Below are 17,052 nucleotides of genomic sequence, written 5' to 3'. Positions count from 1 at the left end.
TTTAGAATCAGCTTTTTAAATGCATAAAATAAAATAACAGTCTTACAAAGGGAATATCGTATTGAAATAACATTATTTTTAAAAGTTTTGGGGCCCTAGGTACTAGAGGATCTCTAAGGTATTTCCCAGCTCAAATATTCTGTGGGCATTAAAAAAACAACAAAACAAGAGGGAGGTAGCAATCACTCTTTTGGGACACATTTGCCTTTTGCCATCCGATTCTCTTTGCTATAGGCAAAGAGGGAGATTGATATAGAGAGATTGATCAGATATGAGGCAATTGAGCTGCTCAGATGGGGTCCCAAGCCCAAGAAAGCTTCCCAGAATGTTGGGTTTTGCTTGGTTTTGTTCTTATAAGCATTAACATTTTTTAATTCCTAAATTCTCTAGGTTGTCATTTTGGATCCACAGATCATTGATGATGCCGAATTACAGAAATTTTCAAAGGTGAGCATTATTTGTAACACAAACCTCTAAAAAATATTTTAAATCTTTTGAGCCACTCCCAAAGTACTGAAATAACCCCTGCTGATGAGGCTCCTCATTATGATGTATTTCCTTATTCTGATTTTGTCCAGTCCTCTTCTGTGTGGATTACCTTGGATTTCATCAGTATGCATCCTGTGTCTTGTGTTTCCGTGTTATCTCCCTCATTCAAGTGTGAGCTCCTTGAGGGCAGGGACTGTTGTGGCAATTCCTTCTATTCCAAGTGCTTAGTATAGGGCCTTGGTGTTTAATAGGTGCTTGCTGCCTTTTTTTTTTTTTAAGCAAGTCCTGTGGCTGCCAGTTGTTTCAAAGTTAGTTATTTCTGGGTTTCCTCCTCTGTAAGGAGGAGAATACCTATAACCCAGAAAACCCAGAGGTGGTATCCTTGTGAGTTTTGATTTAGTTCTTTAAATTATTTTATTTGGCATCCAGTAGAAATTGGAAACCCAATTTCAAATTCCAAATATTTAAGCTAATAAATCCATTGTGGACCAGATGTTGACATGCTAAAAGCCAGTCACAATCTGAGTCATGGGGTTGGGTACACTTCTTAAAATTTAATTTTGGTTGCCTTTGTAACTAGCAACCAAAAACAAGAGTCAAGCAGAGTTTTTCCTCTTGGTAATTTTAAATTAACCAGATTGTAAATTCTATGTCATTCTCTGTAACCAAAGAATCAGAGGCCACAGTGATGGAAAAGCATTGAAAGAAGCCCTCTAGGTTGGAAAATTTTATTTTACCACCAGTGGGAGTAGCAAATGGAGACTTTATTTTCTGCCAATGTTTCAGAAACAAATCATATTGTTATAATTCAGTGGAACTAATAGGTAGAACTGGGCTTGATCTCATGTGCGCTCATGTGCGTAGTGGAATGAACAGCAGATAGACATGGAAGACGTATGTATATGACTTTTCATAACCCAGTGAGCTTCTCTAAAGGCCCAATTTCCTCATCTATAAAATGGGGATACTTGGGACTGCCTCAGACTCATTTTTTTCCTAATTAACTTTTTCCAGTTATCAAGCATTTAATTTTTTCTCTCTCACCTCCTCCCCACACAACTCGAAAGAAAGAAAGAAAAGCAAAACCCTGGTGATAGCACAATCAAGCAAAACAAATTCCCATGTTGGTCATTGCAATATCATTGTATGTTTCATTCTTCTAATGGCTATTACTTTTCTGTCAGGAGGCGGGTGGCTTTCTTCATCTAGAATCATGACTGATCATTAGATCGATCAAAATTCCCAAGTTTTTCCAAAATCGTTTTTTTAAAACAATGTTGATGTTTTTGTATAGGTTGTCTTTCTAGTTCTTCTCAGTTTACTCATTTGCAAAATAGGAAATAGGAATATTATCGCTCTCTGTGGTTCCCTCAGAGGGATCTTTTAAAGGGCATATTTGATAGTACATATGAAAATGTTTTGAAAATTGTTAACAACAGATATTTGTAGCATTAAGCTAAAAATTAAATGTTTTCTATCTGTAAGGTGTTTATAGAGACATATTTAACCCTTCCTTCCATTTCGCATCTGTCATGGTATAATTATCTTCCCCAATTATGTCTGTGTGAAGGTGTGGCTTTGAAGATACATCCAATAGAGGCTCCTTCCCCCCCATGCCCTTTTTTTCCTCCTAGGCATTATGCTTGCAATTCAAGGTACCTTTCTCCAGGGGTGGATAACCAACAGGGAAGAAGGGATAAGCTATACAATCATTAAGCTATTAACTTTTGAAAGTTTAATAAAAAAAGCATAGCAATGAACTTTGATCTACCATTTATTAAATGCAGATGTAAAGGAGGGTGCCATTTAGAATAAAAGGACTTGCAAACATATAAGTAAAATTTAGCACTTTCTTTACGTGACTTCAATTGTTCTAATTCCTACATAAATTAATCTTGGTTTTCATTACAAAAGTCAAGATGAAAACAATTTCTAACTCACGCTGAACTTTTTTTTCTTAGAATGAGAAGCTATCTGGGACTTAGGAGCAAATTTGTTCTTGGCTCTTAGGTTTTGGGTCTTCAAGACAGTTTTGCCTCAAAATGCCTTTTAGGTGAATTTCCAATGCTTTAACAAGCAGGATTGGCTTTTAAAAAATTAAATTTTTTTTTAATTCTAAATTTGACAAATACCAATAAATTTGAGTATTTCCATATACAAAGAATAAAAAAATGGACTTGTGCTTGAAAACATGAGTCTTCTTTATGTACCCCTTGTTTTTTGAAAAGTATATACTCTATTCAACATGTTATTTTTAAAACCATCCTGCTTTATGTTTACATTATATTATTTTAAAATGGATTTTTATTGGTGTCTTTTGTTTCTCACATCACCTATATTTCCTGATATCCCCTTTCCCTGTTTGCTTGGAGAGCCATATCTTAATATAAAAAAAAAAAGGAAAAAAATATAGTTCAGTAAAACTAAACACAATGAAAAAGTCTGATCTCATTATACTAGTCTCCATTCATTGTGCTTTTCTTCTATAGAAAAAGGTAGGTGGTCACTTTCCTGCCCTTTTTTGGGGTCTAACCTTCTTCATTATATTTCCACAACATTTTCCCATTGTTTTGTTGTCCTTTCCATTCACATCATTTCAGTCTTTGTGTATACTGTTTTCCTGTTTCTACTTATTTCACTTTGCTCCTGTTCATGTAAGTCTTCTCATACTTCTCTGTACTTCTCATGTTCATTGCTTCTTGTTACATAGTAAGATTCCATCACGTTGATAAAGAGCTTCTTAGACGGTGATTACCTAGCTGCTGGGCATCTACTTGGTTTCAAGTTCTTTGCCACCACAAAAAATACTGGTTTACTGTAAATATTTTAATGAATTGGAGGGTTTTCTTTTTACTGTAGCAGGATTGATTTTTAACTGCCCTCTTAAGATTTCTGCAAGAAATGACTTTATATCATATCCACTGTGACTGTCTTTTTTCAATCAGTAGAAGTTACATACACAGTTTTCTTTAAGCTGTGGGATAGCAAGTATTAATGATTCCCATATGTTAGTATCACTAGTATTTCTTTATTAACCTATCTAGACTTTTAGTATTTCAGAATGATCTCTTAATGGAGTTAAAGGAGTTAGTGGTATTAGTGTCATGCGCGGACACGCACACACACACACACACACACACACACACACACACACACACACACATTTAAATTGCACCGGCAAGAAATAGTGGTTTCCTCTGTTAATTGTGGTTAAATCTCTTTTTAAAAATTAAAATAAATTTTTTTTTGTTACATTTTAGTTCCAAATTGTCTCCCTCTCTTCCTCCCTCCCCACAATCCCATTTTACTCTAGATAGATACAATGTGAGACAAGAAATCAAAATGTGGCATTTGAGAATTTTGTTGTCATGATCCAGAAATTTGTTAGCAAGAGATAGAGAAATGGGGGGATGGGGAACTTGGAGCTTGTGTGGATGGATGCCTCTGAAGTAGGAAAAGAGAGAAGACAAAGGCATTTGGGAAGGAAGAACCTGGGGGAGTTGATGTGGATGAAGAGTAGCAACTGTGAGAATAGCTGTTGGTTCACCCAGGAGAGTACCTAGTTTAGGAGACTCTGTTCTTAGATTCCATGAAGTAAAAAAGCATCTATGTTGGGGTGTCAGTAATCTTTAGGGTACATCTGGTACTTGCTAGAAGGAGCCTTTTTCTTTTAGAGCCCTGGAGGTTAATAGTGACTGGTTAGTTGGTGGTTTCACTAGGACTGAATGATTCAGGTTGAGTTAAATGAAATCCTGTCTGGGAATGACTTACTTGGGGCTTTGTAAATGTGGATGTGAAGGCAGAAGGATGTAGTGGTTTGATCAAAGCTCATAAACCCCAAGTCATCCCTGGCTTCTCTCTTGCACTCACTCCACATGGTGGATTGTTGCTCTGTCTTGCTCCTATCTTCATGAACTCTGTCATATACATTCCCTGCTGGCCCTGGTGCAGGCCTTCATCACCTCACACCTGGATTATTGTAAGAACCTTCTGTTTAGTCTGCCTGCCTCAAGTCTCCCCCCACTTTAGTCTGGCCTCTGCTTTGCTGCCAAGCCCAGGTCTGACTGTATCATGCCTCTACTTAGCAGGCTCCAGTGGTTCCCTATCTCCTCCAGAATCAAATGGAGAATATTTTGCTTGGCTTTTAAACCCATCATGTCTTGGCCTCTTCCTTTTCCCCCCATTTCCTTAACTTATCCCTCTCCACACTCTTGGTGATCCAGCTGCTTTGGCTTTCTTGCTGTTTCTTACATATAAAACGGATTTTGATATAGCATATTTTACAGCATTTGGCAAGAACATTCTTCCTATTAAATATCACTGACCAAGATAGAAAATAATGGCCAGTGAGGGCCACATAAAAGAGCAGTTTGTGTTTGGGGAGAAATAGGAAAGATTCAGATTCTATACATTAAATGTTCCCTCCAGCTTTTAAATTAGAAGTAAGGAGCATGAAACATTCAAGCAATTCAATACTGCTCAAAAGTATAAGTTTCATATGATGGCCAATTAAGGGATCTAGAAATGTTCAAGGGCTGGAGAAGGCAGGGGTGGGGGGACATCCTGGTTCAAGGATAAGGAAGCAAGCAAGGGAGACTGAAGGGGAGGGAGAGGTCAGCATCCCTCCTCCTGACCTCCATTCTGCAGCAACAGATTGATCACATGTTTCTCCAACCTTCCCTCCCATCCATTAATCTGCCCAAATTGTTTTCCACCCTCTGGCAGCTCAAAATCTCTACTGGCCCAGTTTGTACCTAAGACCCCATGGTGGCCTCCAGGGGCATGAGGCCCCATGATGCAGTTGCTAGAATTATCATTCAGTGACCTGGGTTTGAGTTCTGATTTTGCCACTTAGTAATAATGTGACCTTGGGTAAGTCACTGAACCTCTGTGGGCCTCAGTTTCCTCATGTAAAATGAAGGAGTTGGACTACATGGCCTCTGAGGTCCCTTCCAACTCTCAGTCTATGATCTCATGCCTCCCTGGCCAAAGCTGGTCCCAGCCCTGGTACTCTGTCTTGCTTCCTGAGCAGCTCATCACACACACACACATATGTATGTACGTATACATGCATATGGGTGTGTGTATATACACATAATTTTATAATATAATGAACATATAATATGTGACATATACCATGTATTGTGTATGTGTGCATGTGTGTGTGTAAATACATAATACTTTGTAAACTTTAAAATACTTAACAGGGAATATAAGCATCTTGAGGGCAGGCACTGTCTCACTTTTGTATTTGTTTCATCAGTACCTAGCATAGTGTCTAGAGGCAGAGTAGGTACTTAAATACTTATGAAGTTGCTAAATATGAGTTATTATTATTACAAATAATAGAGAGAGATTTATGAAATGGTTGGTGTGTTGAGATGCTAAAAGAATATGAAGGCAGATGCACATGTTTGTTAGACTGTCTGAAGCGATGTCCCATGAAGCCCCATAAAGTTGCATGTACTTGGATTCCAATTGGAAACTTAACATTACCTAGCCTTGTTGATAACGAACAGATTTCAGCAATGTCGCGTACCACCTCCATGGCCAATATCATTGGACACGAAGTCCTGTGGTTCTGCATGATTCCAGTTCAAAGGGGGAGGGTAATGTTTCCAACCACCCATGGAATTGTCTAGAAAAGACTGCATGCTGTCTTGTCCTTGGAGAGGCCATACAATTGATGGTAGATTTAGAACTGAAATACTGTAGTGATGTGAGAAATGATGAATGGGATGATTTCAGAGAAACAGTAAGACTTATATAACTTGATATAGAGGGAAGGAGCAGAACCAGAAGGTTGCTTATAATAGCAAAAATACAGGGAAGACAAACAATGGTGAAAGCCGTAAGCACTCTGATTGATGCAATGACCAACTACCGTTCCAGCCTGGTGGTGAGTGCTGGGTACATACTAAATGCTTAATAACTGTTTATCGATTGATTGATAAAACTTGCCACTCTCCTCTGGATGGAGAGATGATGGACTTGGGATGTTGATTAAGACATGTATATTTTCAGATGTGGCCGATACTCCAGGAATGAGTTTTGGTCAACTGTGCATATTTGTTAGAAGGGATATATTTTTCCTTTCCTTTTTTCCCTTCTAGTTGTTGGAAGGTGAGGGGGAGAGAAAAGTGAAGTTGAAAAAAACATTTAAAAAAGATGGGGAAACCAAGGCCTGAAGACTTTCAATGACTTGCCCAACATCAAACAGGGAGCCAGTAAGGTGGGGAGCATTTGTACCTGGGCTCTTTGACTCTCCAGCTAATCCTCTGAGCTTGGGAAGAGTATACAGGTTGTTGGGATAGATTGTAAGAACAAAAGGTATCAGTCAAACCTCAGTATTTGAAGTAAAGAGAAGAAAGAAGAGTGCCTTGCTCAAATCATAGAGTCCTAGGATGTAGAGCGAGAGGCAACCTTACAGGTATGGCCTTTTCAGTGAACAGATTGGGAAAATGAGACCTCCACAGGGGAAGAGAAGTGACTTGCCTATGAGAGACTACTTTTTGACTGTCTTTGCATCCCCAGAAGTTAACACAGTGCCTGGCATATAGTAGGTGCTTAATAAATGCTTGTTGACTCAACTTGCTCAAGGTCACATTTATCATTATAGTTGAATGATGGATGATCTGACCCCGTATCATTCAGCCTCCAGAGGAGGAGAGCCCTGTTTAGGGAATTTGATGGTCTGGCCTCTTCTTAGATGCTGTGTCACCCTCTCTCCCCCAGGAGAAATAAGTTAAGAAAGGTCTTGTGGTGGAATTGTGCAGCAGTGTGCATATTGGAGGAGCTGGTGTTGGGCCCACGGATGGGAGATTCAGGTCAGGGAGAAGCTGGGTGCAATATTTGGTCTTGCTCTGGTTCTGGGGGACGGGGCGGGGGGGATGTCTCTGAAACAGAAATTGCCAAGAGTAGCGGGGTTCTTTCTCTTTGTGCTGCAATGCCTGTCTCATATAAAGATGGACGACACTATGCTAGTGTTAGTTTTTGTGCCGGACCCCCTACCGTCAGCAAGATTTCCACCCAGCCTGTGGATCCAGGTGATGGATTGGCCTGCGCTACTCTGACACCATCTCCCCCATGGTCTTGTGGTCCATCAGCGAACAAAGTGAGCTGGCTGGCAGGCGTTAGCGGGTAAACTGCCATTCCTGATGCATTTCTCTGAGTGTTCTAGCCTATTTTGGTTTGATGTACTGCGGTATTGGAGGGCCCTTAGGCTGGTTGACGTCCTCAATATTTATGGAGTAGTTGGAGGTTGGATTTCTCTGAATTGGGCGGGGAGGAAAGAAGGCCAAAATCTATATAAGAAAAGTGGAAGATCAGAAAAAGGGATGAAATTTGGAAACCCTAGGGGGGTAGTGGTAGCAAAAACCAAGTCAACAAGCATTTATTAAGCTCTTACTGTGTGCCAGGCTCTGTGCTCAGTGCTAAGGATATGATGAAAGGCAAAAATCCAATCCCTACCCTCAAGGGACCTTCATCCCAATGGGGGAGACAATATGTAAACAACTACGTACAAACAGAATATAGACAGGATGAATTGGGAGAAATCTCAGAGGGAAGGCATCAGCCTTAAAGGGATCCGGCAAGGCTGCTTGTCCTGAAGTTTTACATGTGTTATTTCATTTGGTCCTCACAGCAGCCCTGGGTGCTGGGATAATGCCCCATCTTATAGTTAAGGAAACTGAGGCAAATAGAAGTTTAGTGCTTTGTCTATGGTCACCCAGCTAGTAAGTGTCTGAGGCTGAATTTGAACTTAGGTTTTCTAGTGTTCTATCCACTGTGCCCCTAGAAGTCATAAGTCTCTGACTTTTTTAAGAAGAGTGCTATTCTTAGATATGGTCCTGAGACAGATTATTTGGCCACTTCTGGAGAAGCAAGGGTAGAGCATAGAGCCCTGGACTTAGAGTCAGGAAGATCTGGGTTCAGATTCTGAGTCAGACACAATCATAGGCAAGTTGTTCTTTGTGTTTCAGGGTCCCCATCTAGAAAACGGGGGATTTGGACTTAATGGTCTCCAAGGTTCTTTCCTACTCTAGAGGCAGAAAGTTCAGGTCATGACAAGTGACAAAGGTCAGCTCTAGGTGCCTGTCAGGATAGTGGCAAGAGATGGGAGGGGTAGAGGCAGTCACACCTGGCATCTGATTTTGGGCAGAGGGAAGGAAGATTTTCAGAGAAGCAACTGGTGATGACTAAATGCAACGGCTAGTTTCTGTTGGGGTTGTTTGAACACAAGTGTAGTGGGACATGAGTGAGTCCCATGTGATCTGGGCATTAACTCTGCTGACTCCCAATGACTGTGCAGATGACAAGGGCTTGGGGACAACTTGGGACATAGAGCAAATGAACAGGAAGGGAGGTGGAGACAAGTAAGGAAAAGAATAAATAATGAGTGAAATTTTGTGTCCTGAAGAAAATGGTGAAGATTATGATTCAAGTAGCTGCAGTTTTGTCCTTCAAACACCTACATCAAGGTGGGACTGGTACTTTCTGGTGGAATGGCTGCAGGTCATCAGAAAGGCTTTCTCTGGCTTGAGGCGGCCAGTTTGCTGGACTCCACCCTGTTTCAAATATATTGGCTCTTCTGTGAGATCATTAAATACAACAAACTCTGTTTATCTTTGAGTCTGGTCCTGCAATTTCACCACTGGGGGGAACTTCCAGTGGGGAAATTCACTTGATCGATGGAGATCGGTGATCCCTCTGGTGGGTTACTGGAGCGTGCCCAGGATGACAACCACCATGTGTCAGAAAAGATGGACTTAAATCTGAGGCTGGCTCGCCAACCACTGGGTGACACTGCCTCTCCCAAAAAACATTGCTGCATTTAAATTCACAGTGATGTAGAAAAGCTTGTCTTTTGAGACTTGATAGAACCAGCAGAGTTTTGTCTGTCAGAACCTGTGACATTCAGACCCTGCAGAATTTTCATATCGATCCTTGAGCTCCCCAAAGTCTCCTGCATCTGATGCTCTTGAAGAGTGGCTATCAGTGTCTGAGGGTAGTGCACATTTTGATGAATAGATTAATTCTTCTAGCTAGTCCTTTCACCTTTGGCCATTGGGCATTGGGAGGGTGATCTTTTATAGTTGGGCAAATGTTTCATGGGGTGAGCCCTAAGTCTTTTCATGATTGGTTTTCCACAGCTGCTGCCGATCCACACTCTGAGGCTAGGAGTGGAACTGGACTCCTTTAATGGGCACCATTACATTTCTTCCATCATGCCTGATGGGCCAGTGGCCCCACTCAACCTGCTGAAGTTGGAGGATGAGCTACTAGAGGTGAGCTCAGTAGGAGAAAAAGCACCTCAAAGACATGGGTTGGACTGGATAGCCATTGAGGTCCCACAGTTCTCAGATTCTGTAACTCAGCTCTTTAAATTGCACATCAACCCTGTCTCCCCAGATTGTTTTTTTCTTGGAATTGAGTATGAACCATTGCAGGTGAAATGTGACCCATTTATGGAGCCATTCAAGGGAGCTGCCATCTTGGTGATGTGGGTACAGCCCATCTTGTCTGGTACCAGTGTCTTGTCCACATTCTCCAACAAATCCTTTATGGAGACTCTACCCAGCATTCTAGAGGCCTACCTCTAGGTCTTTTACTTTATGTTGTAATGTTTTAAAATGTTTATTGTTGCATATGGTTTCTTACATCCAAATCACCTCCCCGTTACTCTCTCCCCTTGTGCTCTCTCCTTCTTTCCCTTTCCCCTTCCTCTCTTTCCCCTTCTCCATCTCTCTTTATCGGTGTCTCTTCATCTCTCCTTCTCTCCTCTCTCTCCCTCCCTCTCCCTTCTGTGTCTCTCCCTTTTACATCTTCCTTTCTCTGTCTCTCTCTCCCTACACCTTCTCTGTCGCTCCCCCTTTCCTTCTCCTTCTCTCCCTGTGTATACACACAGACAAAATAGACACAAATAGAGACCATTTGGTCTTCCCATCTGACCCGCAGCTGACTCCTCCTATGTCTATTATCTCCCTTCACTTACAGTGTGAACTCCTTGAGAGTCCCACCTGTGTTGGTATCCTTCCATATGGAAATGATAGCTTTAGCTACAGGTAGAGTTAATTGTAAGCATTTAGTTAAGTAGAGTTAATGAGAACTGTCCAGGACATCGATTGAGACTGATGTCATACTTGTAGGTCTTTTAGTGGCCTACTACTTAAATTAATGGTCGTTTTCATTCTGAATTTAAGAGCCAGGGAAATTTGCATATATACAGCAGAACAGAAAAGCCAGACGAAATGTCTGGACTCTCCATGCTCAACCTGTAGTGTTCAAGGCTCTCCCCCTCGTCTGGTCTCCCTTCTCTTCATTTTTTAAAATGATTGCTCAACAAGTCTCCTTTTCTTTTCTTTTCTTTTGCTACTCTATCCCTTATTTTCCACCCTACTTCTCCTCCCCACATTGGAAAAAAAATGTCACCATTCTGTCTTTGACCTCTTTGGGGCATATGCCCAGGAGTGGTATCTCTAGGTCAAAGGGTTCAGTTGACAGTGACATTTTAGTCAATGTCTTGGCATAACTGCAAGTTCCTTTTCAGGATGGTTGGGCTGCTCTCTTCCTAAACCCTTTACAGTCTGGCTTTCACCCTCATCAATCAACTGAAACTTCTCTCTCCAAAGTTACCAATGGATTCTTAATTGCCAAACTCAGTGGCCTTTCCTCAGTCCTCATCCTTCCTAACCTCCTGCCTTTGATAATGTTCCTCTCCTGGATATTCTCTTCTCTGGAAAATTCCTCATTTTACAGCTGAGGCCCAGTCACTTATTCAATGGCATGCAGGTAGTAAGCATCAGCTGAACCCAGCTCCTTTGCCTCCAGAGCCCATGTGCTTGACATTTTATCACACTACTGTAATTTTTCCTTGCCTTCTGCCTCAATTTGCCCTTTTGCTGCTTTTTCTTCAATCAAGGTCTTCTATGACTCTTATATCTATATATGCTATATTCTGTCTCCATAACCACTATTTGTCTCTAGAGAATCCCCAGTGGGGTCATTAAGAAATTCCCCCCATTGATAGCCTCAGTGAATACCTAGTCCAGTCCTTCTAATTTTACAGATGAGGAAACTGAGGTTCAGAGTGGTTAATTGGCTTGCCCTGGTCCTCAGAGGGAGGATTTGAAGCCAACTCCTCTGGCTCTAGTACTCTTTTTACGATCCCCTGTTGATTTTCCTTTGAGCTTGGGAGACCAACTCGGGTGGTAACTGATACTTTAAAAAAAAAAAGTTTCCCTTCCTTCCATCCAGTTTTGATTCTTTGTATTCTTGGGGAACAAGGACAATTGGAGCTCAAAGACAGTTTCTTCTTTTCTAAGCTCTCCTCTCGCTCGATACTTTCCTGAAGATGTTAACAATCAGGAAAGTGGGATTCTGTGGCTCCCTTCCCTAATGCTGCCTTGCAGAGGTGCCAGTGATCTCTGAGTGTGAGCCTCCAAAAGGAGAAAGTGAGCAGGGTTGGCCAATGTGCCACTTCGTTTGTTATTCCATCTCCAAAGCATCTTATTGAGAGCTCGAGCCTGGTGGCCCAGGGCTGATTGTTGTAAAGATCAAGCTGCCCTGATGGTGGCCTCAACCCTGGAGGGGCTAATAAGCCAAGACCTCCTGGCTAATCAGTCCCTGAGTAACTGAGATTTAACAGGTCTTGGGACAACATTATAATCTCAAATGGAAGCCTTAGTGGAATATTAAACATTTAACAATAAAAATTGGCTGCTTGAGGACAACTCAATAGCCAGCTTGTGTTAGACAGATGTAATTATATATATTGTAAGTCTTTTAGCCCTTTTATCTAAGACTAAAAGTGTATCCAAAAGTTGCTGCACTGAAAAAAGAATTTTTTTTATTTGCTCCTTAGAGCTGAGTACCTGAAGCAGGAATATGCTTTGAGTTTCAAACACTGAGCCAAGCTGCAGACCAGGAAGCTATTTGCAGCAGTTATAGAAATCCCCTAGGAAAGAAATTTATAGTGAGGATTGTGACTGCCCCCTTAACTCCGGCAAGTAAGGAAGACTCCCAGGCAATGCTGTAATAATTGGAGACAAGTTAAATGAATAAGTAATGAGATAAATAAATATTTAAATGTACACTGAGATAAAAACCTCAAATGTGATGTTATAATTTGTTACAGCAAAATGCTGCACATGGAATATTGCAACTGAGCAAATAGTTACTCCTGGGTACTTAGCATGGGAATGTATGGTGATAAACGACGACCTAGGCCTTGACCTCAAGGGGCTTATAATCGAATTCAGGGTGAAACAGCAGGCAGGATGCTCTGCCTTTGGCACACCATTTCTCAGGGATTGTATTCCTTAGGAAGGACAATGAGAGCATGCAGAGAAGGGCCACCATGATGCTCGTCCTGGGGATGGAAGGGCATTGTGTCTGTGTTCTCTGAGGATTGGCTGAAGGACCTGGGGATTTTTAGACTGGGGAATGGAAGGCTCCAGGTGGGAACAAGACAGCTTTCTTCTCCGCCTTTGATAGACAGTCATGAGGAAGAAGTGAGGAAGAAGGGTTGGTATTCTTTGGCCCCAGAGAACAGAGATCCATTGTTGCAGAAGTATGGAGAAGCAAAGAGACTTGATGTCTCACAGTTGGGTTCAAGACCTGGGTTCAAGTCTGCTCCTGGCACATGCTGGCTGTGTGACTCTGGGCAAGTCACTTAAATCCTCAGTGTTCCCAGACCAGTCTCTTAGACTATAAATTGCTGAGCAAGCGCTGACCAGTGGTGGCAGAATGAGTTTCTTTGTCCAGGAATTAGTCAATAAGGATTCAAGCGGCAGACAGTGAGCTAAATACTGGAGATACAAAGAAAGGCACAAACCATCTCTGCTCTCGAAAAGCTCACAGTCTAGTGGGGGAGACAGTAAGCACACAAATAAGTACAATGGAGATAGAGGCAGTATAAATAAGCAATAATTAACAGAGGGAAAGCCCTGGCATTAAGGAAAAGGCCTCTTCTAGAAGGAGGGACTGTAGTGGGAAGCCAGGAGGATGAGATGGGGAGGTAGAGCATTCCAGGCAGTGATGAGGGCAGAGGAAATGCTTAGAGCCTCAGTGAATAAGCATTTGTCAGCTGCCGGCTATGTGCCCTGCATGATGCTGAGCCCTAGAGATACAAAGAAAGGTTTAAAAACAAGCCACCTCCCTCGCCCCAAGGAATTCACCTTCTTACTGGGGAGAAAACAGGCAAACAAATATGTCCTAACAAGATCCATACGGGAAAAGGTGGAGAAAATCCACCGAGGGAAGGGCTAACATTCAGAGGAAATCCTTCTGTCTCTGAAATTCTGCTGTAGCCCTCCCCCCATGCCTCCTGAGAGCTTCTGGGAAGCAGACTGGGCTGCCCTCGGAGGTGGTGGGCTCCCCCTCACCACAGGTCTGCAGGAGAATTGAGGTATCCAGTTGCTGGGGATCTTACCTTGGGGATTTCTGTTCGGGGATCAGTTAGACTAATAGTAATAACAGGTAACATTTATCTGGTGCTTTCAGGTTTGTGAAGTAATTTATATATCTTTTCTCATTTGATCTCAAAACAACCCAGTGAGGTAGGTGCTATCATGATTCTTGTTTTATAGGTAAGGAAACTGAGTCTAGGAGAGGTTAAGTGTTTGATCAAGCGTCTGAGACAGGACTTGAACTCGGGTCTTCCTGACTCCAGGTCCAGTGCTCTGTCCTCTGGGCCAGATCCCGGCTTTTTAAGCATCAAAGACTTTTTATCTGCTCTGAAATCTGGACTTCTGCTCCTCCTTGTAGAAGCCTTGGGACATGGTCTAGTTCTCTTGCCAGGGTTCGATTAAGTGTGTGAGTGAGTGTGTGTGTGTGTGTGTGTGTGTGTGTGTGTGTTACAGAAGTTGATACCTCTGTAAATAATTAAGGGCCGGGGGAAGTGTGTCTGGCTTGGGGGCTAAGTTCCCGAGCAATGATAGGCCCTTGAGAGAGCCTTCTAGAGACTATTGATCCATCCCTAGGCCTGCTGCAGGCATTCGAGCTGATCTCCTGTTTGCCACATAAATCCTTGGTCTCCTAGGAAAGCTTCCTTACCAGGCACTTAACCATGAACACGGTCAGTTGTAGACATTAGCATGGCAGTGAAATTATACAGCTGATCAGAAGAAAACTTCCCTCACAGTCAGTGGGAGCATTTGGATGGAGAGGAGGGAGAAGACAGTAAATATTCTCATTGGGAATGGGGCCTTATTTTGGCATTTGAGGCCCGACAACATTTTGCTTTGCATGGGCTGTCTCCTGACAGTCTGGGGTCATTGGAAAGGCTGTGCTCCAAGCCTGACTTTGCCATTTTTTATTGGGGTCATCCTCAGCAGGCCTGTTCCCTTCTGTGGACTCCTGCAATGTTGCCCCCTGTAATCCTAGATTAGGGGCTCTTTGGGAAGGTACTGAATGAGGAGATTTTTTTTTAATTTAACAAATGTTATCTTATCTGATTCTCATAAAAACCTGTAAGGAAGTTGCTGTTATTATCCCCAATTTACAACTGAAGAAACACTGGCAAAAAGTGAAGTGAATTATTACCCTGGGGTTACACAGCTAATCATTATCTGAGATGGGATTTGAACTCAGGTCTTCCTGACTCCAGGCCTAGTGCTCAGCCACCAGCTGCCTCAGGTTCGTAACCTGGGATCTGGGAACTCTAAAAAATAGACATTTTCATAGAATTTTATTTCTTTGTAATCCTGTGTGCTCATTTGGTGGATTTAAATGCACAATTCTAAGAAGAAACCCACAGGCTTCAACTAACTGCTCAAGGAATCCATAATGTAAAGAACCTTGAGATCCCTGGTTCTAGAAAGTTCTAGATGTTCCTAAGGCCTCTTCCAGCTCTAAGCTTTGAGGGTTTTACTTTTGTTTCAGAAACTTTTTTTAGCAAGGTATATGATACTTGGTCCTCATCGTCCCTTGCACCTCTGCTTTCTGATACCTTCTTCATTCTATGTACTCCTGCCTCTCAATTCTCTTGGAACTTCACTGATTTTTCTTTCCCCTATTTAACTTTTAAGTTGCTTTTCAATGAGTTGGAATACTGAGAAGCTTCTTGGTGTGGTCAATAGATTCCTGGACTTCAGATCAGGAAGACCTGAGTTCAAATCCTTATTCACATCCTAGCTGTGTGTCCCTGGCTGAGTCATTTAACTTTCTTTTCCTCAGTTTCCTCATATGTAAAATTAAGATAATGATAGCACCTATCACCTAGGGTGGTCATGAGTGTAAAGTGCTTTGTAAATCTTGAGTTCTATTTAAATATTAGCTATTGTTATCTAATAATGTTGCTGGGAAAATTGGCAGATGGGCTAAACCAGGTTGAGAGTAACTGATGGGCTACAAACCTGACAGTGAATTAGGGGATATCTACCCCAAGCCCATGAAGACTTCCCCCGGTGGAACGGGCGGATGATGACAATTTGTTCCAACGGCCACAAACGTGATTGGAGCAGGAGCTGTGGAGGGCTTAGAGTTTGGTCAGATATTGAGGATGCCAAGGCCATCATCGTCATCTTGACTTTTGTCTGTTCTTCCACTGGATTTTGATGACTCGGGAAGAGAGAGTGAGGCTAATGACTGTGCTGCTCTGCTCACTTACATCTGAGTCATGCAGGAGTCAAGGCATCACCCTGTGGTGCCATCAATGACAAAGGACAAAACAAACGACCCACCCACAGCTGTTAGTGTTGCTTTGTCGTGATTATTGACTATAATCTGCTTTTTTCCCTCTTCATCAGTTGATTGAAATCTTCCCATATTTTCTCCGAACCTATCACACTTGTCACATCACTGGATAATAATATTCCACTGCATTCATAACGCATAGTTTTTTCAGGCATGCATTCCCCAATTGATGGATACTCATTTGTTTTCTGGTATTTTGTACCTCTGATGAGTCTTTTGAAACTTGTAGATCTTTAGAAAGTGCCTTTCTCTGTTATGAGGTATCCCAAATGCTGTAGGGCAATTTGGGGGGGGGGGGTTTGGTGGGGGGGCAGAGCAATTGGGGTTAAGTGACTTGCCTAAGGTCACACAGCTAGTACATCTGTCAAGTGTCTGAGGACGGATTTGAACTCAGGTCCTCCTGACTCCTGGGCCGGTGCTCTACTCATGGCACCACCTAGCTGCCCCATGTAGGGCAAGTTTAATGTATAAAAACTGTTGTAGCTTAAAGTCACCTTCAGACTTTTGGGATACCCTGTATACATGTGGAGCATTACTCCAGGATGGTCAAATAAAATTGTTACCCTCAGATCTAAAGATAATTTAGAAGCTATATCTGTAGGACCTTCTTTTCTTCCTAAAATCTCAGTGTTCTCAGAAAATATTCCTTTAAAAGGCAGCTTCTTATAAACTTCAATAAACCTTATGTCTTTCTCCCGTCATCAAATTACAGACTAAAAAAATTAAGAAAAGATGGCCTTTTTGGTTTTTTTTATGGAATAAGTTAGAATTGTTGTAAATCCATTTGGAGAGGCTGATAGAACCAGAAGACCATCTGAGGCTGTAGAATGCATTAGTGGATGCCTTGGGGTCTTGCCTTATCATTCA

General features: G+C 42.0%; 1 protein-coding gene across 1 annotated transcript in view; it reads left to right on the top strand.

Annotated features, from left to right (window-relative positions):
* The window catches only part of PATJ (PATJ crumbs cell polarity complex component), a 331,975-nt gene that overhangs the window by 52,127 nt on the left and 262,796 nt on the right, over window positions 1–17,052 (top strand). The window contains exons 14-15 of the mRNA XM_036754106.1: window positions 391–447; window positions 9,642–9,776. Of these exons, the coding sequence (XP_036610001.1) occupies window positions 391–447; window positions 9,642–9,776 (192 nt within the window). The remainder of the gene's footprint in view (window positions 1–390; window positions 448–9,641; window positions 9,777–17,052) is intronic.

The sequence above is a fragment of the Trichosurus vulpecula genome, chromosome 4 (assembly GCF_011100635.1).
Source record: "Trichosurus vulpecula isolate mTriVul1 chromosome 4, mTriVul1.pri, whole genome shotgun sequence".
Lineage (NCBI taxonomy): Eukaryota > Metazoa > Chordata > Mammalia > Diprotodontia > Phalangeridae > Trichosurus > Trichosurus vulpecula.
This window is presented reverse-complemented; position numbering and strand designations above follow the sequence as displayed.